The 24,846-nt window shown below is 36.0% G+C and overlaps 1 protein-coding gene across 4 annotated transcripts in view; it reads right to left on the reverse strand.

The window, feature by feature from the left end:
- Positions 1–24,846, reverse strand: part of ATP8A1 (ATPase phospholipid transporting 8A1) — a 231,369-nt gene that overhangs the window by 125,416 nt on the left and 81,107 nt on the right. For 3 of the 4 annotated variants that reach the window (XM_047719196.1, XM_047719195.1, XM_047719199.1), the window contains 6 exons: positions 21,979–22,056; positions 20,926–21,014; positions 15,125–15,169; positions 6,827–6,899; positions 4,420–4,525; positions 2,875–2,957 (listed from right to left, as the gene is read on the reverse strand). In XM_047719196.1, coding sequence (XP_047575152.1) covers positions 2,875–2,957; positions 4,420–4,525; positions 6,827–6,899; positions 15,125–15,169; positions 20,926–21,014; positions 21,979–22,056 — 474 coding nt within the window. The remainder of the gene's footprint in view (positions 1–2,874; positions 2,958–4,419; positions 4,526–6,826; positions 6,900–15,124; positions 15,170–20,925; positions 21,015–21,978; positions 22,057–24,846) is intronic. The other variant, XM_047719198.1, reaches the window with a different exon arrangement.

The following is a 24,846-nucleotide window of genomic DNA, read 5'->3' on the forward strand; positions in this document are numbered from 1 at the left end:
AATGCTTTGTAATTAAGCACTTTGTTAAATGCTTGTAAAAATTTTTAAATGAAGATTTCAAAAAACTATCATTATTTCTCTCAGGGAAGTAATATGACATTCATGAAACAAGAACAGGATACTATTAAAAAGAAATACTGAAAGAACAAAACAAGCTTCTCAAAACCAAAAACATGGGAGCAGAAATTCAACAAAAAACAAAACAAAACATGAATAGAAAGTTAGGAAAATAAACCCAAAGAAAACTTCCAAAAAGCAGAGCAAAAAGTCAAAGGCATGAAAAACAGGAGTATAAAAGCTAAAGATTAGTTCAAGAATTCTAAAGAGGGCAAAAAGAGGAAAGGAAAATTGAATTATTCAAGAAAAATTTTCCAGAACTGAATTTTCCAAGTGGAAAAAGGCCCACCAGTGCTTAGCACAGTGGGTTAAAAATATTCCCACTAAGGTATACTGTCACAAAATGTCCAAACTCTTGGGAGAAAGATCCTACAACCTTCCAGAGTGTGGGGGAGTGGGTAGGGGCAAGTTGCAAAAGATGTGGAATCACAGTAGCTTCTGATTTCTCAATGAGGTGTCCTGGAAACTAGAAAATAGTGGAAAAATCAAAATTTCTAAGGAAAATAATTTCTATCCTCTAATTCTATATTCATCTGGACTATCAATTAAGTATAACGCTAGGATGGAAAATGTTTAGACTTGAAAGGACTGCAAAATAAATAAGCAAGTTACTCCCCATGTATCTTTTCCCAAAAAGCCACTAAAAAATGTATTCCACAGAAGTAAAAGAGTAAACCAAGAACAAGAAAGACATGGGATTTAGAAACAAAAGATCTAACACGGACAGAAGTAAAGAAAGTTTTCAGCAAGATGAGAAAGCAATTCCAGGGGGCGCCTGGGTGGCTCAGTGGGTTAAGCCTCTGACTTCGGCTCAGGTCATGATCTCAGGGTCCTGGGATCGAGCCCCGAATCGGGCTCTCCGCTCAGCGGGGAGCCTGCTTCCTCCTCCTCTCTTTGCCTGCCTCTCTGCCTACTTGTGATCTCTGTCAAATAAATAAATAAATCTTTAAAAAAAAAAAAAAAAGAAAGAAAGCAATTCCAGGATGACAACCATGAACAAAATGGTAACCCATCAACCAGTGTGTCTCAGAGCCCTAGAGTCAAGAGGTCAAGAGCTGGACTTACTGAGGGCTATCACTAGTGTGCCCTCTGTTCCCAGAATGACTTTTTAATCTGAAGAAACAAACATGAAATGTCTTCCATCAAAACAGGGAAGTTCACCAAGAAAGATTTGAGACACAGGAAATAGTCCCATACAGAGGAATATCAAAAGGGATTCCATGTGCTGTAGAAACAGGCCTTAGAACAAAGTTGGCACAGACCAAAAAGAATTGGTGAACTTGTAGAGCCGTGGTTGGGCGTGTTTCAAGGTAAGAGCTGCCAACTGACAGATCACCTGGTGTGACTTAGTACACTTGGAGTATGTGTACTAAGAATACATGGGAACAATCACTAATAGGTAGAGAGAAAATTAAGCAACTGAAAAAAAAAAGATGAGGCACTTATCTTTAGGAAATAAAGGAAAAATTATTTTCAGGAAATAATTTCTATCAGGAAACATAAAATTAAAGAAGAGAAAAAAATTCTTGAATACAACAGTGTTCAACTATGAATACTGGTACAGGCATAGGAACAAATACTAAGTCACGATTTTTTTTAGTGAGACGCAAGTTATATACAATAAGGTACACAGACGTTAAACACACAGTTTGGCGAAAACTATGTCTTTTCCAATGGTATGATGGGGTAACCACCACTGCCACATCGAGATGTAAAACATTCCCGTCACCCCATAAATTCCTTGTGCTCTCCTCTGATCCATGTCCTCCCTAACCCTAAGACAACCACTGTTCTGAATTCTACTGCCATGATTGCTTTTGTCTGATCTTGAGAGCACACACTCCTTTGGGTCTAGCTTTGTTGGCTCGACATGATGTTTTTGAGACTTATCCATGTTGTTGATGAATCCACAATTCCTCCCTTTTTTATTGTTTGGAAGTCCACTGGAAGTGTATATCACAATTTGCTCACCCCTTCTCTTGCGGACGGATGTTTGGTTTGTTGCCAATGTTTGACTACTTTGAATAAAGCTGCTGTGAACATTCCATTAGGTATCTGTTTGTGGACACAAGCTTTCATTTCTCCTGGGTAACTGTGGAGTACAGTTGCTGGGTCAGGTGCCTGTTTATCTGTGTTAGAAAACCCTGAGGCTTTCCAAAGGGCTCGTGCCATTTCACACTTCAACTGACAACACATGGGTGCTTCACAAACTCTCTATTCTCATTAACATTTGGTACGGACCGTGTTTTTAATTTTATGGTGGGTATGTATATAGCATCTCTTGCGATTTCAATTTGCATTTCACTGATGGCTAATGATTTCTTTTTTTTTTTACATGCTCAGTGGCCATTCGTATATCTTCTTTTGTGAAATGTTTGCTCAAGTCTTTTGTGTATTTTAAAAATTAGGTCTGAATACTTGTTTCACTAAAAGCTGTAATGTAATTATAGTAATATATAGTGATATAGTTAATATATATTCCGGGAAGGGATAGTGAATCAAGAGAGATAAATCCTCATTTAACATAACAGAAGACAAAGTCACTAGATGTGTTCAAATGGAGGAATGAAAACAGATATCATTCATCACATATGTTTTTGAAAATAGATTTATAAATGTCTGAAGAAAGTGATAAAGTGGCTGCTTCTGGGGCAGGGAACCTTTATTTTATTATGATCCTTTGATATTATTTTATCTTTGAAGTTATGCACATGTCACTGCTTTGATGAAAAAGACACTTAAAAAGAAATAACTTACTGAGTCTATAATCACTGAGTCCGGTGTTCTTCCAGTGAAAACAAAATTCAGTTGCTTGGCTGCTCTGACCAATGCTCCTTCATCTGTTTTAGGAAAAAAGGTAAAAGCAAATACATGGTGAGGTAAGATAATTACCCCTGGTAAAACAGAACTACATCACTACATTTTTCTATTGAATGTTAAAAGAATTAAAATTCTGTTTATCCTGGCCCCTGTTGAAATCCATTTCTTTTGAAATCATACGAAGATGCCAAAGGAACGAGAAGACTCATCTTAAGGATCTGAGACTTGTATGGAACCAGGAGTCATATTTGACTGTTAACACACCTAAGAAGGGTAATTTAAATGTACCATTGGTCCAGAATATTCTATAAAAATTTTTTTCTCAAAATAAATGTACATCGTCTTATGTTTTATGCTTTTCCTCCTAAACCACTGAATGTAGAGAAATGCGAATTGAGGATTCAATTTAAATGGATATAAATGCATGAAGCTGTACATTTGGAACTAATGCAACACTATATGTCAACTCTACTCAAAAAAGAGAGAAACCTGGACAAAGGGAAAAAAAAGAAATGGATATAAATGAACTGATGTTTGTTTTATTATCTATTACTTTCATCACCATATTACATCAAACTTTCTTGTTGCTGTGGGCAGGGATAAGAAACATTCACATAGGGTCCATCCTAACAATATGAGATGTAACATTTCTTCTGCTTTTTAGGAATTTGGTACATTCTGCAAGGTCACAGGTGCTGGTTTAGAATACAGTTAAAACGCTAAAACAAAGGTCTTTAAAGTATGTTCCCTTCCTTCTTTCCTAAAATCTCGAAATCATCAAACTGCCCAATTTTACACTGAAAACAAGTTTAAAATTAAGCCTCAGCATTAAATATTGATAACCATGCTAATACATATTTTATGGCATCCCTTTCAAATGGTGAACTTTCTTCATCCAAATTATGCAACAAGCTCCCTGATTATCATTTCCAGAAGAGGACAGCAAAATTGTTATTTTCAAAGAAGGGAGGAGACTACTATGTGTATAAAAAAGTACTTTTTGTGTGAATTTTATTATTCCAATTTCCATACAATTTACGTCATATGCTAAAAATTATGTATATAAGGTTATATATTTTAATTTTTTTAAAAGACTTTATTTATTTATTTGACAGACAGAGATCACAAGTAGGCAGAGAGGCAGGCAGAGAGAGAGAGAGGAAGGGAAGCAGGCTCCCAGCTGAGTAGAGAGCCTGACACGGGGCTCGATCCCAGGACCCTGGGATCATGACCTGAGCCGAAGGCAGAGGCTTTACCCCACTGAGCCACCCAGGCGCCCCAAGGTTATATATTTTAACATATATATACATATATATTTAATTCTGAAAACTAGGTTTTCTAATTAATAAATACATTTTTGTTATTTAAAAACATAACTTGGCTATTTTACTTTTTCCAAATTAAACTGAATTTTTCTAGACAACCTCAAATTTCAGAACAATTTTCCACTGGAAAAATACATTCTAATTCCTTCCTTTGTACCTGGAGATGCTGCTTGGTAAATAATCTTATCACCTTCTCGCTCTGGTACTGCTGTGTGACAAACTGCCATCATTGTAAGAAATTCACATATTATAGGTGCGGTTGGCTGTAAGAAAGAAACACACAATTCAACCCTTTTCATTTAAACATTTTGACACTAATGACAGCAAAATTACTTATGTCTATTAAGACTATAGCTGTTCAGCATTGAAGGTGCGAGGTTATAGACAACAAAGAAGCCGATCTTTGTTATGAGGAAAACATATTTTTAACTAAAATCATTCATTTTTACACTCTTTCATTCATTTTCCCAAACATTTACACAAAACAACTTGGTGTGTCAAATGAAAATAGCACAGTGAAAAAAGGTAGATATGGTCAAACCCTGTTCTCAGAAGATGGGAGAGAAATTCTAAAATGCTCATTTACATTGATCTAATTCCTGGTTAGATTTAAACTTTTGGCATCTGATCTTACTGGGGTTCCACCATTTTGTGCTGGGGTGATGATGGCAGAGGATTCCTCTGTAATGCCTTGTCCTTCTCTCTCCACAAATGATGGCCTTAACCTGATACATGTTTTACTAAATAAAAAGAATTGCTTGAGCAATAGCTATGTATAATGGGATGGATTCTTACAGCCTGAGGAAGACATAAAAGTGGATCCTTTCTGCAAGGAACTTAGAGTTTATAGGAGAAAAGTAGCCAGATCTTCTTTTCTCCTTTCTTCCTTTCTTTCTTCCTTCCTTCCTTCCTTCCTTCCTTTCTCCTTTCTCTTTCTCATTTCTGCAAGGAACTTAGAGTTTATAGGAGAAAAGTAGCCAGATCTTCTTTTCTCCTTCCTTCCTTCCTTCCTTCCTTCCTTCCTTTTCTTTCTCTCTGTGTGTAGGCTTCACCCTCTGCATGGAGCCCAGCTTGGGGTTCAAATTCATGACCCCAAGATCAAGACATGAGCTGAGATCAAGAGTCAGATGCCCAACAGACTGAACCACCCAGGTGCCCCAGAAGCCAGATCTTTTAAATTAAACATCTTGCTGTTTGGTCGGATGAAGATAAATATCAAATAAAAAATATTCTTTTCTGCCCTTGGACTAAAAAACAAAACAAAAAACAAAAAAACAAGTGAAGTGATTGGGAAGGTAAATCACAACATTATTTGAAATATCTGTTTTCAGGTTAGTACAGTAGACAAAACAGACATGGTCCTTGTTGTGTGAAGCCTAGCTTGTGGGGAAGACAGACACAGCTAAATACATAAATACTTACTTATACTGTGAAAGGACTATAAAGGAGAGAATGTGCAAATATCATGTAAGTGATCTGGGCCAGTCTTTGGTTATTCTCAAGATAATGTGAGATTTAAGCTGCAGTTTCAGTCTCATGAAGAACTGAGCCAAGGGTTTTCCATCAAGCAGGGATCACCTAAGACTGAAAAGATCCTATAAAAGCAAAGAATGAGGCGTGTTTGAGAAAATTAAAGCCAGTGTGGCCTGAGGAGAAAGAAAAGAGCGGAGTGGATACAAGGAGACTGGCAAGGGGAGGCTGGCAGTGGACTCGGGGAGGGAAAGTGAGAATGAAGTAAGGAAGATATTTCAGATATATTCTAGAAGTTGCAATTGACAAGGGCTTGGCCACTCTATAGAGCTGGAGATGGATGGAAAAGGAGGCATCCAAAGCAGCTCTTAAGTTCCTGGAAAGAGAATTAAAATAGGTGATGGAGCAATCCAAACAAGAGAACGCAGAGGGAAGAAGTGGTCTAGGTCTTGTGGATCCTGAACCTCATATTCTATAGAAGTTTGCTTAAGAAGAAAGGATCCCAAAAGTACCTGTAAGACACCTTGCTAGAGCTCCACCCCGCCGCACAGGTCAGTAAGCCACCTGTGCTCAAGGAGCGTGTTCTGAGATAATGAGTTTGAGAGTAGGTTTTGCTATATTGAGCTTGGAGTGATGATGAGAAAAGGTTCTGGGGTTAAAACCCCAGGAAGCCACACCATTTGATCTGATGGAATTTTTGTTAAGGGTCAGTAACTTCACAAGTACAATGGTCATACTGGGTAGAAGTTTCCAGAATTATTTTTGTATAGATTGGGGACCTGCCAAACAGACAGTCTGAAATGGTGAATAGTGAGCTATTCTATGCAAACAGAATTCTATTAATTATTTAATGTAAGATACTTTGAAAAGATAGAATATTGATTAACAAGAATTTCAAAACTAAATTCCTAATAGCCATGAATTTGTGTGGGCCAAGTAAAATGGATTTAAAAGTAACAGATATGGATAAGTATTAAAAATGATCATGAAACTAAAAAAAAAAAAAAAGAATATACAAACATGGAAGATAATTCAGAGAAATACTCATTAGCTTTCACTCATCAACAAAAAGATAATGGTTTTATGTTGCTTACGTGATTATTTTGGAGGTTTTCCAGCAATGATGTATCACTAAATGTTTTTTCGTCTCCAAACTGTGAGCTCTGCCTGAAGGGGTAAATGGAGCAAATCTGGTTCATTTATATAAGCCACTGATCTATTTGTCACTTGCTTTTTAAATAAATCATCATGCCTGTAAACCTTTAATAGATTAAATATAATTTAGTCCTCATTTCTAGATAAGATACCATAGACTTCATAACTGCACCATACATTATTTTCAAGCATCCTAAAATGTAATAGACTTCCACAGTGTAATAAAAAATAGTATTTTATAGCTCATTCTTCTGCAGTGGAATTACACTATAATCACATGAAGCTTAAAAAGATTTTTAAAAAAGTAACAACATTGCTAAAATACCTAGAGGTGAATTTCTATTTCCATAATTTTTTAAGTTTTTAGAATTTGAGAATAAAGTTATAAAAGAAAATTGACTCTTTTACTTTAGCCTATGAGAAATCTTTATTTGTAGAGACTAACACTACATGATTATCATATGGAACATAAAAATATGAGCAATAAACTTTATATACATCTTATCAACATCTTTCACTAAGAAATATCTGATATATTAAAGTATATATCGTATTTGTCCTGCATATGTAAGAACAAATCATAAAAATGTAGGGGATATTTTTGGTGTTGGGATTACCTTTAGATGAGCAAACACTTATGTACTTCACACGAAATAAATGGAGTCAGAATTGCCTCTGTAATCTAGCTATTACAAATCTCATGGCCATGCAACTTAATATCAAAATGTTGAGATTAAAAGGAAGAACATAGAACACGTAAGTGGGAATGTCAAACCTGAAGGCTATACTTTGCAATGTTCAGTGAAAATACATACATCTAAGCTTTTGTGCATAGAAGAAAATTCTAGAATTAATTCACCAAGGAAAGATAATGTGTCCAATACTAAGTAACTGTAGCCCAGAAAGCTTTTGATCATAATTTTTACAGTTACAGAGTATTATCAATGCCAGCTTGCCAAATACCAAGAGTTTTGTATCTTTAAAGCCAGCTGTTTGAAAGGAAGAAGAAATCACTAAAGAAAAAAAGAATCTGATATAATTAAACATACACAGTATCAATGAAATACAACCAAAGGAGGAAGTTAGAAGGTTTATAGTAAGATACATCTTTATTTACATGTAGCAGTTTGATCTATTAATTCTGAGAACTAGAATATAGTACATCTTCATTAGAATGTAGTAGTTTTGAATTCTCAAAACATCCCTAGGAAGCAGAATAAAGACATTATTCCTTTTCCTCTAGTTTTAAAGATGGAGGGAAAAATCCAAGATCTTTTAAAGGACTTATCAATGGGAACGCAAAAAAATTGGCATACATTTCTCCTCCAAATACTATCATTTCTTAAAAATAGATTATTCCTGGGGCTCCAGAAAGTCTCCCTATTATTAAAATGTATTCATTAATGGTTCTTAGTTATACATTCCCACTTATTTGTTAGATAAATTGAAATGTCAAAGAATAATCACAGTAACATCTTGCATGTGGAGGTCTATTTTCCTTCCAAAGAATTCCAGACTAAAAGCCTTCACAAATCTGAATCTATGTCTTATTAATCTCACCAGAAACCCTTTTATCTCATAAATCAGTTACCATAATTGATATAACTTTCAAATGTATTTGAAACAAATAACACTAGATATGCAACTGAAATCTTTATATGGACACTTTCCACCCTCCATATATCAATGAAGCTTATACCATGAATAACATTAAATAAGAACTCTTCAGTCGGAAAGTGACTTCTTCTCCAAGATCATAAGAGCCATAAACAACTCATCTGCTAATCCACAAAGCCTGGGTTGGATAACTCAGGCACGGAGCTCTCAACAACCGTCTCTGAAATCTAAGATGTTCACTTTTAGTCATTGTAAACAGATAAAATTAAGACACTCATGTCATTTCAAAATAAGAACCAACTGTATTAAAAGCGAAAGTGGTAATTTAAACTTAGTGGACAAAACTATGAATTTGCAAACTACTCACCAATACAAAGGCAAGCCAACATCAACATTTTGCTTAATTTTTTTTCCATGGGAATTTTTAAGTGGCACTTATGAACACAAAAGGGACCGAAGAAATGATGGTGTTTTGCAAGAAGGAATGGGATAGGGAGGGTAACATTAAGGTGAGGAGAATGAGGAGCAGGTAGTCTGTACGGTATAGATGGTAGTTTCTTGTAGGCTAATTTAAAAACTATGATACAGGATAAATAATTATTTCCTGCCATACCAAAAAAAAAAATGAAGAATCCCCATGGCATTAAAAATTAACAGGAAATTTAGGATGCATATGGCTTAATCAGTATCATCTATTTTCTTATATGACAGTTTGGCCCTTGAAATATTTTTAAACTCAAAATTTATGTCAACAAAAGGATCATTAGAAAAAAAGAAAAAAACAGTTGGATCCATCCTTTTCACCTTGAACCAAATAAACTCCAGATGGATGAACCATTTAATAAAAATATTACAGATATGGGAAAATTTTAAAAATAATGTAGGAGGGGAAAAAACCTATGTATCACACATAATCCAGAAAGCAAAACAAATAAGTAAATCTGACTATATATGGCTAAAACATTTCTGCATAGCAAAAACTACTGCAAGCAAAATCAAAAGCCAAACGAAAAACTGGGGAAAACTGTATCCAACTCATACAATGAAGGTTAGTTTCCCCGAAATAGAAAGAACTCATAGAAACCAACATGAAAAAGATCAACAATGTAGCGAAACAACAAGCCCGATGAGGAAATACCAGTGCCTGTAGATACAAACTTCAGTTTACCTTACCCTACAATGAATGCATCAATTCAGCAGAAATAAATTTGACAATTCTGTGCTGTTGTGATTATGGAAAAAGATAAATCATACCACTGCTGAGTATGAAAATTGGCATAACTTCTAATAAGAACAACTGAGCAATTTCCACCAAAATTTAAAATGCATGTGTATCCCTTTGATCCAGTAATTCTAGTTCTGGGAATTTATACTAGCTATCTACCTGGGGCAAAATGTTGTATGTATAAATTCATTCTTTGCAGTACATCTTTAAAAAGATTTATGTATTTGAGAGAAAGAGCATGCACCAGGCAAGTAGAGGGAGGGGCAGGGGGAGAGAATCTTGAAGCAGACTCCCTGCTGAGCACAGAGCCCAATGCAGGACTTTATCTCAGGACCCATGAGATCATGATCTCAGCCAAAACCAACAGTCAGATGCTCAACTGACTGAGACATCCAGGTGTCCCTGCAGTACATTTTTTTTTTTTAATAGCAAAAGATTAGAAATAACTCAAGTACGATGTTTTAAAAAATTGTGGTACATCAACATAGCAAATGCTATACAAAAAATAGGAAACTCTTCAGCTGATCTTGGACTGATCTCAAAGATGCCCTGTCAAAAGAAAAGCTGGCACAAAGCAGGACATATAGTATGCTTCCCTTTCTGTATATATCAGAGAGAAAACAAATATATGCATGTATATGTGTAGAACAGATCTGGAAGGATACATCTGAAATTGTTTATACTGTCTGCCTCCAAGAGGGGAGAGGAGGGCTCTAAGACAGGGAAGGGAGGAAAAACCTTCCCTCTTTATGCCCTTTGAATTTGCAACGTGTTAATGCATTATGAACTTAAAAATCAAATTTAAATTAAAAATTAAAGACAAGAACAAAATCCATGCCAGCGACCTGTAATAGATGCACAGCCTACACATAAAATAGATGTATACATTCTGCACACACACATACTACACACAGGCTCATACTGGAAGATAAAACTAGTAGGGAGGTAAAGCACCATTTTCTGAAAGGATCTGCACCTCCTGCTTTTCAATAATGCTATTGGCTGCAAATCAAAATCCCTTAAAGGGAGATTGAATTTTTAGAAATGACTTTGTTATTCAGAGTCATGTCCAGTCAAGTCCAAGAATATAAACAAGTGATTGAATTCAATAATATTTTTGTTAGACATCAGTTTTAACCAAAGTCATAAGACCTGCTTTTCTGTGTGGCTCAAAGTATTTCTGAAGGCAATTACAAAAGAGGAGTTCCAAAAACATTCTATGAAACGGCTGCATCATTGAAACAAAGAAATTACCTGTCAACGTGACTACTTTGAAGATAAACATTAATTTGGATGTGTTAGATCTCATTATACAGTCACACCTGGAAGGATGTTTTCATGAGTCTAGCTGTTGCAGCAGAAAAAATAAATACCACTCATTCCATACATAATTATAGACCAAGATGAAATGAGAAAATAAAACCAGAAAATAGTACTATCCACTGATACTATGATAATACTAAAACCCATACTCAGTGACTAAGCATGGAACACATTAAGGGAATCCTTTTGGAGAATCATCCTCACTAGCATTAATTTCCAAAAATATATCAGAACAGTACGGAATCTATATTAAATAGTTAAGAAAAATAAATATGGTATCTAGGATTGGTTTCAAAATAATGGTGAGGGAAAGTTATAGATGACATTGGTTTTGAGCGTGTACTATGGAAGAGAGTGAAAGGGTAATCTGTCTACTTTTGTTTAGGTTTGAAATTTTCCACAGTAAGCATGAGGAAAAGAAAAAGTGGCTATGGAAATATATAGTTGAAAACAATCACATCTTAAGAATAAGCAGATCTTTTCTCCAATGGTAGATGTTTCAAAGAAAAGAATCTCTGAGGTTTTATGTTAGATTACCATAGTTGGCAATAACAAGAAAATTTTGGAGTAAGTAGCTACTGGTTGGGAAATGATCTTATCTCTGTGAACTATTTTATACTAATATATTTAAGTGAATAAAGCTACAGCCATCACCCAACTATCTTTAATGTTAAGAGGGTATGTTTGAAAATACTCTCAAGAGAATATCACAGGTTTGCCTTCAAATTACAAAAAAATGTACAATAATCTGCACACATGTAAGTTTTAAATATTATGTGTTTTTTAAACTTAACATTTTTGTGGTGAATATGGTTCAGCAGGGCAGTAAAATGTATATAGGCTATAGGTTTTATATATGGAATTCAATGAACTTTGCATTGCAATGTGAAGCTATTCACAGACAGGCATGAACTTTGATTATGGATTTATACAGTCATCTCTACTCTCTAGTTTATCCCTAAGATGAGCAGAATGATGATGTGGTCAGATGCTGGGAGCACAGGATTCATTTGGGATCTCTTTTTTTTTTTTCCCTTTTTCTTTTCTTTTCAGCATCACACTTTTGATCTTGGTTTCCTTGGGAACATGAAATCAACTGGATGGGGGTTGGGGGAGATGCCAGATGTATTAATGTGCAAAATTCTGCTCCCTGTGCTAACTTTTCTCAAGCCAGTTAAATTGTACCTGCTCTTGCTACCTTAATAAGAAAAGAATAAAAAAAAAAAGACTGAAATGTTAAGGATATTTTGTACTCTAAAAGCATATATACTTTATAGTTCTTTAAGGTCTGTAGGACACAAAGTGACTAGCACCTACTTTATGACTGGGCTGTGTGAGGTTTTAATTCTGGCTTTCATGTTTCCTGTTTGTGTACTTTAGGACAAGTTATTTATTTATCTTCTTTGCCTAAATTTCACCAATTTTAATATGGTCACGTCAATCGCAGCTCTTCAAATATATCATGAGGATTGAGTGAGACACTGCAGCTAATACTCTCTGTGAGTATACTATGTCTAGACTCTATTCTAAGCACTTTAAAAATGGAACTCACTGGGGGGCACCTCGGTGGCCCAGTTGGTTGAGCATCAGACTCTTAATTTCAGCTCAGGTTGTGATCTCAGGGTTGTCAGGATCACCCCAAGTTGGACTCTGTGCTCAGCATGGAGCCTGCTTGAGATTCTCCCTCTCCTTCTGCCCGCGCTCCTGCCCCCACCCCCAGGCTCACACGCACACACACTCTCTCAAATAAATAAATCTTAAAAAAAAAGTAAAAATAAAAACAGAACTTAGTCAATCTTCACAGCCTCTCTATGATGTCCACATTTCTACCAGAGGAAGACAGGCAGGCAGAGAGATTAGATAATTTTTCAAGGGCACCAATAGGATCAGGATGTGAACTTGGGTGGTCAGAATCTGAAGTCTGCATCTTTGACCACTGCAGTGGGCCAGGACAGAACAGAAACTCGAGTAGCATCTGTTGTTTCATCCTTGCAGGCCTGTAGGTAACTGTTTGATAGAAGAGGAATCTCAGAAGCTCAGCTTTATTTAAAATAAAGCTCACTTTATTATAAAGGTGGTAAATGCCTTCCCTATTGTTTATTTTTTAAAATACTAATATTTAGGGGCACCTGGGTGGCTCAGATGGCTAAGCGTCTGCCTTTGGTCCAGGTCATGATGTCAGGGGTCTTGGGATCAAGTCCCGTGTTAGGCTCCTTGCTCAGCAAGAAGCCTGTTTCTCCCTCTGCCTGCTTCTCCCTCTGCTTGTGCTCTCACTCTCTGACAAATAAATAAAAATCTTTTTTTTTTCAAGATTTTATTTATTTATTTGACAGAGAGGTCACAAGTAGGCAGAGAGGCAGGCTGGGGGCGGGGATGGTGGGAAGCAGACGCCCTGCTGAGCAGAGAGCCTGATGCAGGGCTCAATCCCAGGACCCTGAGATCATGACCTGAGCTGAAGTCAGAAGCTTAACCCACTGAGCCACACAGGGGCTCCGAATAAAAATATTTTAAAAAAATACTAATATTTAAGCAGAATCATATAATTTATGAAAAATCTGGCATTTCTTATTTGGAGTTATCTAGTTTAGAATTTCAAACATCAAATTTTCCAGCAGAGTGTTTTACAAAGAGATCTTAACTAGATAATATGGTATCCTCTCCAAAAGTGATAGAAATCACAAAACAACTTCTATTGAAAGTAGGATATTTTAAATGATCTGAGTAAATAAGCAACAATTTTTTACATTTCCATTCAACCTTCGTAAAAATAGGCTACAGTCAATTTCCTTAAGAATAAGAGTTCTTAGAAAAATTTATATTAATTCTATACGAGTGAACACTATTGACAATCAATAGAATTGTATTAATGTTACAGGAAAACAATAAATAAATAGATATAGTCACAAAATTTTACTACATTCTTGAAGGATTAACTAAAAGGGAATAGCTACTGCATTAAACTTCAATTATCCACCAGCAGTAAGAATCTTTGGAACATTTTTTAAAAAGCTAAAAATTATTCAGTTGCATGTAGGTGTCAAAACTGGATGACACTCCAAGCAATGAGTTTAAATGTGACGACTCATCACATACCACATGAATCAAACAACTGCCTCTGGTATTATTATGGGTCCGAGTTTAGCTGCAAATTGTTATCAAAGCTCCACTGTATTGAAATCAAAGTCAAGTTGAAAAATATTAAATGATGTTACTGGACTTCCATGCATACTGGACATGTGGTCAAATCATAAACACATGTACAACCTGAAAATGAAAATATAACCCCTTCTAAAACCACAATGGGTTCTATAGTTACCAGCATTAAAAGAACATGTTCTCTGAAGTTTCGCTGGTCATCAAATCATGATGAGTTCGAGAAATACCAAAGCAAACTTATCCTGTTCTAAATGAAAATGTTAAATCCACGGAGGAGGGATTTTAAGGGAAAACAAGCAAAACCCCTCAAAAGCATGGACATTAAAACTATAAAGTGACATCTCTAATAATTCTAAAATTATTTATATTTCAGTTAACTTTAGTCCTTGGTAGCATAGTCTTCCAACATTTGTTCTAGGCATTTATTTTTGAAAATGTTCACGTTCTAGCCCCCAAATAGATTTACTAAACTAATGAAAAGGGACGTAAAGGAAATTTCTGCTTCTTGGGTAGGTTTCAGTAGCGTCTTTTTGTGGCTCGGTAGAGAATATAAATTGCAGCAGAAGGTGGCAGTGCTGAGCTAGAAAAGAGAAAACTTCTCGAGCTCTAGTAAATCTTGGCTAGTTCACAGCCCAGGGACCCCAAGTTGATCATTACAGACTTTATTATGGATACATAATGTAAATTCTAGCAAGCCTAACTGTTAAACTAGATGTCTGTAAAATGACTAAAGGTTATGCAATAGGAAATCAAGGACAGTCACGGGATTTCAAGAAATACGTTCTTTATAGCACGCTGACCTCACCTGATCAATAATGCCTTTTCCCCCCCAAAACTAGTGAAATGTGTTTATCCAAACAATGAAATGCAAACTTTTTAAAGGAATCCATGAGACAGAAAGGTCCATGCAGCTTACCATTCATCGGGAGAACAGCCATAATCCTCAGGTTCAGGGACATGGCTTCAGAAAGCAAGAGGAGGGACAGAAAGAGAGGAACAAATCATCACAGAAAGGCTGGAAACATAAAAGCAGGAGTAAAGGAAGTACTGAAAGATGGATCTTGAAAAAGTTAAGAAAATGAACTTTTAGCTGATTCTGAAAGAATGGCAATTAGTATAGTAAGTAGAACACAATTTATGGTAGCTAAGAAGATTTACAAAATGATTCTTTAACAGGACAGTCAACTCGCCTCTTGGTTGTGGAATTGATTAATATCCACTAAGAAATGTTTTAACCTAGAGGTTTAAACACATGCTAAAACCAATGGAAAATTAAGTACATATTCTATCATCAGAATAAAGTGTTTTAAGGAAACAAACTTACTAATACTTAGGAACAAAAAATTATACTGATAAAATTTGCCAAGTACATTTCAGAAACAAATTTGACTATCATAAAGTAATGGGTCTTTAAATAGGTATATTAAAGTAAAAGTTAATTACATTTCTATAATTAAATGGAACCATATTTTAAAAGATGAACTGATCCTCAAAATTTTTCACCTAAACCATAATTCACCCAGTAAGCCATTTGTTATTTCAAACAGAAAATACATTCATTAATAATTTTAATTTCCTCCTTTGGCTCATTTGAGCACCAGGAAAAGTCTGACTGATGTACAGCTTTTGTTTCCAGCAGTCACTTGTGTATTCAGTCAAAGGATATATAACAGTGCAGATTTTCTTTTATGTATTTATTACATTTTTCTTTTTACTGTTCAAATCTTCCAGCTTTGTGGAGATATAATTGATGTATAATCCTGCACAAGATTCAGGGATACAACATGATGATTTGATACACTTACATACTTTGATGTGATTACCTTCACAGTGGGAACTAACACCTGCATCTGTCACATAATTACCATTGTGTGTGTGTGCGTGGGGTGGGAAAATTCAAGATCTATTCTCTTAGCAGCCAGAACCCATTGTCTTATCCTTCATTTCTCTCACTATATATGACCATTCAATATTTTCTCTTTAAATTTATTAGCTATCAACTGAGTTTAAAAAAAATGCAGAGTTCAATAATATAAATGTAGAGTGATTCATTGTTTTTGATAGATACAAATTTCACTGAAAACCCATGGAGTCCTATCACTCCCTCTGTCTCCATCCCATTCCCTCTATCCTTCCACCAAACCCGCTGCGGCACGAGCCTCACCATTAGAAGGCACCTCTTTCACCTGCAAAGCAGGAAACTGCTTCCAGTGCGGTATCCACGGTCATTAGTCACAATGAAGGCAGTCCCCTCTACTCACTATTCTCTCTTGCACCAAATGACTTTTGTGGATGCTTGAGAGGAAGGGCTAACCGAGCCTCCTGTGGGCTGAAGTCCCAGAAAAAATGATGACCCATTGCAAAGCTCTGTGGAAACTGGCTGCAGCCCAGCGCTTAAGGCAATCACTTCTGATCAACCTCAAGGCTTGGACTCTAGCCACCCCCAGACTGTACCAGCGGAGGCCAGTGCTACCCAAGCAAAAACACTGTGCTAAGGTTCTGTTATGTTGCACTGGTGCTGGACGGCAGTCCCCGATCTCACATCAGGAAAGAGGCCAGTACATGTCTAGTAATATAGCTTAAAAGATGCAAAGCTCGAGACTCAGGGTCCCTTCTCCTGGGTTGGGTCTAGCCCTGGCAGATGCTGCTCAGAATGTGATGAGCAGCAGGAGACCCACATGCCTGCTACTGCCCCTGTGTGTGTGAGTTTCCCCAGGACTGCTGCTGGGGCAGCTCTGGTGTATATGTGCTATCTGGTCATTTGCCTTTGTGTGCATGTCAATACTGCTGTATCCGCCTGGTAAGGTCTTCACTTAATCAAACCCATTCTTACATCTCAGCTCAAGGATCACTTTCTCACGGACCAGTCCCTGACCTGCCTGATTGGATCAAATCCTCATCATAGACTCACGTGGACCTCTGCACTGTGTTTTATCTTTGATTACTTAATTAACACCCATTAATCCCCAATTTGACTATAAACTTCAGGAGGGCAGAAACGATGTGAACTTTTGTTGATTGTTACAACCCCATCATTTAACAAAGTGCCACATACACAGAGGAGATAAAAATATTTGTTGAAGCATATAAATGAACAAATGAATGGCATTTACCCAATTCTTACCGTGGTGGGCAGTCAGATAAATTTGTTGGTTATAATCTAGACCTCGGGGCTAAGTTTTATGGTAATTGTGAGCTTTCTTGTGATGAATCTCTTCTCAGTTTGAAGTACTGATCCTTTCAGCAAACATATTATTAAACAAAATATGGTCATGTTAAGCTATTCATAGATTATATTCATATGTACATAGAGATTGCTACATAGAGATTTTTACGGGGAAAATGTCAATGAAATGTTTTTAACACTGATTAAATGACTAATGCAAAAAAATCACTCTTTAGTTGGCTTACTAGAATTTTCTTCTTCTTTTTTTTTTTTTTTTTACAACGTCAGAGACTGTACTCTGTAAAGCTTTGCCCAGCTCATCAGCTCATTCTAATAGTAAGGTCCAAATTACCAATAAAGATGATACCTAGGATTACAGCCTATTACATTCACTGTATTGAAAGTCCTGGCCATGGAACATATAAGCCTCTTTACCCATTCCTGGCATTCCAATTACTTTGGTAAATTTGACTCATTTCTTACAGAAAGGAAGTTACTGAAATGATACTTTAACAAATGTTTAGCAGTAGAATTTCTAGTTTGTAGTAAGTTAAATTTACAGATGACATCAATTTATGTTTAATCAAAGAAAGATCTAATGAAACAATCTAGTAAGTTTAAACACAGTAGCATCTCTGACAAGTTTGACAAAATCATCATCACTGCTACATATATACAGATCTTTATTTTGATGCCCGTGATGAATCCAATTTGGGCAGTGGTTATGTGAAAATGAGAGAAAAATTACCAAGATTAAATTTTGAAGCATTGTGTTAAGTGTTAAATCTTATCGTCTTACAAACTTAAGGAATAATAGGCAAAAATGAAGATACTTCAAGTCCTCTCTTCAGACCCATAAAAGTCAACCGAACTCACCTCTAACTCTACTTAGGGTAAAACTAGGCTTTATCTTCTTAAAAAATGCTTAACAAGGATCTGTTCTGAAATTGGAACCCCAAAAACATTTGTTAATTTATGAAAATGTGAGATGTTCTCCTATATCCTGGTTTGTCCTGGGGAGATATAACACCATGCTTTCTTCCACTAGAGTTGAAGGTACATGTACTTAATAGTTCCCCATATTAAACAAGTGTTAACACTGCAATAGAGCAAAAGGGATTGCAAAACCATATTATTTCCCCTCTGGGTTCCGATAAGCCAAGAGTGGCCAGAGAAAATTGCCACAGAAAGATGGCTGACAGTAACTACTTTTCTTGCTGAGTTTGGTGGAATTAAGGAACAGTGGTGTGTCTCTTACTGTAAACACCTAAGCATCTGAAGTCTCCTGTACAAACAACTTCCTATATCAACCACTCTCTATGATACAATGTTGACGTTCCAAATGCCCATCAGGATGCTTGGGGGAGAGGATGTTGATAAAAAAATGAGGGTCAAAGATCCTAAACACACATACACAACACTAAATGATTATTGGAAGCAGTTTAACAACTTGCTTCACTCAGCAAGTCTTCTGGTATTCTCAAAAACATGATATATCACCCAAGAAAGAAATGTATTTCTGTTTATGTAAGTTAAAATTGGCAAACAAAAGAATACCTTTTTAAGAAATTCTAATAAAACATGTTTTTACGTTTTTTTATATCTAGAATTTTATACCTGGAAAACGACTTTAGAGATTATCTTCTCTCACTCTCCTCAGTTTAAGGAATTTGGAATATTTGAAAGGAATTACTGATAGTTTCATGGTAGTTAGTGACAAAGCTAGAACTAGAGGTCATATCTTATGACTGCCCCTCAATATTAAGAGATATTATTTGCCCAAGAGAAAAATTGTTTTTCTGGAAACTTAATCTAAATGATGACCGTTCTTAACTCTTAATACTTCTTTAATATTTACCAGTCTCAAACCGACCCTATCACATAAGGGTTGTCAATGATAATATCACCAACAGATCCAGAAAGAACACTGCTCTTTAGAACTAGTGCCTGGACGTGTTTAAGGGCTTGTTGCAAGAATAAGAAAAAACTTGACTGAACGCAGGAGACAGGCTAGATCTCATTCTAGCTTTCTGTTCTGGTAAGTTCACAATCAATATTTACTCATTTAAAGAACTTGATTGTTCAATTGGAAACTGGCAAAGTAAAAACAAATTCACTTATGAATGCAGAATTTTTATAAAACAGTCTTCACGAGTCTGTCAGCAAAGGATAATACAACACACTCCAGAATTACAGTCTGCCTCTCCTTCTCTTACCTGGCATACCTGTGGGTCAAATATGCATGACATCGACAAGTATGGCTGCCTGTCCCCCTCTAGGGCAGCTAACCAAATTACAAGGCTGGTAGCAAGTGGCGGGGAGGAGTAACGACAGCCTTTCCTAGGGGAGTTGGGAGAACTTCAGATAAAGAGGAAAGATACAAAATGGTATCCAGCCCTGGAAACAGTAAGTATGCTTCTTAAATTAACATCCCATCTTCCCAAAGTGTGAAAAAGCCATTCAATCAAATGTCTTTTCAGCTTCATTTACACATACAGTTTAAAGTCAATTTTAGTCACACTATCTGCTAACCCAAAGAATAGGGTATCTGCCTCCATCTACTTCTCTCGTAGACCCTTGTATAGGAATAACCATTGCTTCTAGAATTTTTTACCAAATGGTTATTTATTTGTAATTTTAACTAAGGCGTTTTCAAAATTCAATACATTATTTTTATACTAGCTTACTGTTTGGAGACAGAGTATGAGTGGGAAAGAGTGAGTACAAACCAGAAAACCCAAACGAAAGTGCTCTTGCTTAAATGGTTGAGGGATCGGTATTTCCCAGTCTCACTTATAGATAAGGATAGTCGGAGAATTTGTTAATAGGTCATGGTCAAGGTCACTCCAACCAAGGAAAGTTTCATCTTTTGATCACATCCTTTTTGGAAATGTACAGATTAATTTAGTCACATTATCCTAAAAAGTATTTCAGAAAGAAGGCTTTTGAAGGATTTAGGTAAACATAACTCAAAGAAAGAAATAAATGGACTCTTAACAAGCATATTGTAAAGGACATTAGGAGCCTGATAAAAGTTTCTGAGGGTATTACACATTACACACTAGATTTCAGAGTTTCATGTCCTACCTTCTTCCCACCGTCAGAAATTTAGATTGCTTGTGATTGCAAAGAGGAGAGACAATAAAAGAAAAAGCAAATCAAAGGCGCAACTATCAGAGAAACAACAATATTTTAACATCGTTGAAAACTACCCAAGGACACTCAGTATGTTATTACGACATTGTACTCTAACTTCATGGCAATGTAGCGGACACTGTATTTTTACTTCATGACCAGGGCAAGATAGAGACCTTTAGCAAACTCCAAACACAGAAATACTACTGGGTAGAACCTCCACCTCATAGGTAATTCCAAACGAAAAACAATTTCAAACTGTAACACAAAACATACGTGTATGCTAAAGTTAAAACAGGGGCTTTTTATGTAAAAAAAAAAAATTTCCACTAGTAAGAACTCTCAAAACATGCCAAACTATTAGCACTAATTAAATGTGTATTTCACATTCTAATTAAAGGGGGGAAAAAACTTACCCATAAGCAACTCCAGCTATGGTGCACTTCTTAAACTGCATTACATTGCAGGTCAGAGTACCAGTTTTGTCAGAGAATATGTATTTTACCTAAAAAAAAAAGTTTAAAATTTCTCATTAAAATTTCAGAAGTCTTTTTTGGTCAGTCTTTCACAGAGGGGGAAAAATGCCCCTTAAATAATTCTTTTTATCCATCTTGTTATATTATATGGGCACAATGAAGGCTATTAATTGATGATTTTCTTTGCATTCATTAACAAATATGTTCGACTTTTTTTTTTTTTTTTAGTATTTTAGCAATGAATCATTTCATGTATGAACCATAAAGACTATCAAGATGCTAGAAAAACCGCAGCCATACAGAAATCTGCCTTAACATGGTCTGAATTTCCACTAGAAATTGCCACTACTGTGACTTAACATTTATGGAGCACTAAAACATCTACCAGGATTTCTCACCATAACAATTACAGAATTAGTAAAGGCTTGTGCAATTAACTTCATATAACATCCAGATTGGTACGAAAAAGGATAATTCTGGCAGAAATGCTATTTGAAAAGAAATAGCAAATGGCAAGAATACAGAATAAGAATTTTTCCTGAGCTAGTATGTAAATATGGATTACAAAGATATACATATATGTGAATGCAGTATGAATTATAAATCTAAAATTCCTGTTTGATCACTTTCATACTTTGACTTACATAGCATCAGTGATCAAGTTAACTTTTTCTTCCTTTCTGGTCAAAAGCTATGAGCAATTTTAATACTGAGAGTTTATCACTCAAAAATAGCCAATACTTTACTACTAACTAGATTATATGCTGAAGGAAATCCCTTCGTGTAATACCTTATCTGAGAGCAAAATAGATTTTAAATGTTTTTAAAACTTCGTTTACTAAAAATGGTAATTATGTACTAACATGTATTTATGCAGATTATCCAAATAATGGGAAATTAGGAGCTGTCAATTCATATGAAGTTGCCACCTATGGCAGAAATGACAATGAATCTGACGTCCCATTTAACATATCAACAAGAAATTCAGTTTACCTGGCCAAGTTCCTCGTTCAGATTCGACGTTCGAGCCATAGCAGCAGTGTCTGTGGGTTCGTAGTGCATATCGAGATCCTTTTTATTTTTAAATAAAAGAAATTACTAAATGTAATTGGTAACAAGAGATTGACTGAAATTTTCTTTAACTAGTGAGTTATAACATGAAAACATGAAGCCACTCTCATCTCTGGCCATTCTACACCATTTCAGTTGATTTCCCTGAAAAGTACTCAGTAGAGAATATTATATTTCATAGGAAGGGCAGGACAGCATGGCAATCAGAGTGTATCTCTGCAATCAGGTAATCTTGAATTTTTTCATAATTCTACCATTTTCTAGATAGGTGACGTGTGGCAAGGATTAAATAAAATAATGTACGTGAAGTTCTTCCTAAAGCATCTGACACAACATAAGTACTTAATGCAGCTAAAATAAGAGCATGAACATTGCTCAAATAATGAAGATTTTTAAACCCCTAGGAAAATTACCTAAGAGATTCTATCTGGTTATACTTTCTTGGATCTGCTTCCTTCCAGTGCATATACTTGAAAGCAGAAGGAGTGCACTTCTCAAAACCTAAACAAAAATGTACAGCTTTTGTACCAATTTGTACTTGTTCTGTACCCAAACAATATGAGGCATGACTCTTACGCCTATAAGAAGTAGTATTTTCCAGAGTACACTATTTTATTGCCAAGTCAGGGTTAACAGATTTTTACAAGTCAAAGGAAAAGGACAAATCTGGTCTTTCCCACGTCTGCATTTCAGACTGATCTGCCTCAGTTCTGAAGTAGGCTGTTGACTTGTAGGAGCCTTGTTCTAAGAAGGCTATTAAGCCATGTTCAAAGAGGAATGAATGGAACGGGGAGTAAGCTGGACTTCCTTGATCATCAAGTCTGATAAGGAACAGAAGGAGATGGGGAAGAGGTGATAGAAGAAAAGGCATGCAGCCGAGTTCTTTGTTTTTGTTTGAAGATTTATTTATTTGAGAGAGAGAGAGAGAGTGCATGCTAGTGGGGGGAGAGAGAAAATCTCAGGCAAGACTCCATCCTGAGCACGGAGCCCAATGCTGGGCTCGATCTCACGACCCTGAGATCACAGCCTGAACCAAAACCAAGAGTGGGATGCTTAACCAATTGAGCCACCCAGGCACCCTACCTGAATTCTAATACTTTGCAAAGTTATCATTCAGAAACAAGATTAGACATTTTCCTAAAAGATCAGTATCAAAGGGGGGGCAGTTACTGATCTCATTTCTACTCATGGAATTGCTGGCTGGTAAGAGTCCTGTCAGCAATGTTATCGAATCTCTGTACAATAGAAATGTGGTTGAATAGCATAAGCCTGCTGGCCTCCTCCAATACTCAAATTATGTCATTATTTGAAGCAAATATTACTTTAAAAAATCCAAGTACAAAATAATAAAGTGACTAACTAGTTATTTGATTTTCAAAATGAGTCACCTTACGATTTCTTATTGCAAAGTGGGAAACCTCAATAGGTTTTCATTGTATTTACACAAATGTTACTACATAATTTTTCAGCAACACATTTCCTGCATGAAATAAGCCACACCTGCAGCTCATTTTAGATTTCTAAATTCTACTGGGCTTGTACCAATGAATTAGACAATTTGACAGGTGAGGTGGATCACTTACCATGGGAAGGTAGTGAGCAGTGGCAAAAGCATCCTCAGTTATATTTTTTAAAAATCCTAATATTGTTCTCTTGAAAGACTTTTAAATAATTTTAAAAAATAACTTCAAAAGATAATACCCAAATTTCCCAAAATAAAAGAAAAATTCAACTTTCTGGCAGATTAAGTCTGAAGGTTTATTTAATTTACATAAATTCATTAATTTTAACTTTGGTAAAATAAAACTAAGAACAACACATTGTATAAACAAAATATTTAGGGAACAGATGTCCAGCACATTTTTCCAAGATTAAAAAAATTCAAGAAGAAAAAAATTAAGCACAGCTGAATTTGTTTACAGTGGGGGAAAAATAAACTACATAGGTATATAAAACAAGACTGACAGCCTGGTTGTAACAAGCAGTGAAGAGTGTTATTTCTAGAGCACTTCATTGTTTAGGAGGCTGTTTGCTATGCTGTGAGATTCCTTTGCTCTGTATTACCACTGTGAGATGCTGGTAAAGCACGTTTTATCATTCCTGTCTAAAGGCCCAAGATAATAAGTCTCAAATAAGTCAAGTGGCTTGGCAAAGTTCACACAGCTAGTAATTATAGAACTACAATGATAATCCAGATATTTTAACTCTCAACCTCATGGTTCTCCTTTTCCCCAAGACTATTATATAACCCCAAATAGGTTTTCTTAACTGGAGACTTAGTTCCCCAGAATGTCTAATCTATAAACTTGTGTGATTTTAAGATAAAGAGTTTTTGCTATTGATTTTTACATGTCAAATGAATTTATCATCATATTAGAGTTAAAAATATTTTGAAATGCCATCTTGCAGTCAATAAAAGGGAAAGTATCATTAAGATTTTGTTTCAGAGAGATCAAAGGACACTATGAGGGGACTGCCCAGCTGATTCAGTCAGTGGAGCACAAAACTCTTGATCTTGGGGTCTTGAGTTTGAGCCCCGCATTGAGTGTAGAGATTACTTAAAAAACATTAAAATCCTTGGGGGCGTCTGGGTGGCTCAGTGGGTTAAAGCCTCTGCTTTCGGCTCAGGTCATGATCCCAGGGTCCTGGGATCAAGCCCCACATCAGGTTCTCTGCTCAGCAGGGAGCCTGCTTCCCCCCACCCTCCTCCTGCTTCCTCCCACCCTCCGCCTGCCTCTCTGACTACTTGTGATCTCTGTCAAATAAATAAATAAAATCTTTTAAAAAAAA

The sequence above is a fragment of the Lutra lutra genome, chromosome 2 (assembly GCF_902655055.1).
Source record: "Lutra lutra chromosome 2, mLutLut1.2, whole genome shotgun sequence".
NCBI classification, from domain to species: Eukaryota; Metazoa; Chordata; class Mammalia; order Carnivora; family Mustelidae; genus Lutra; species Lutra lutra.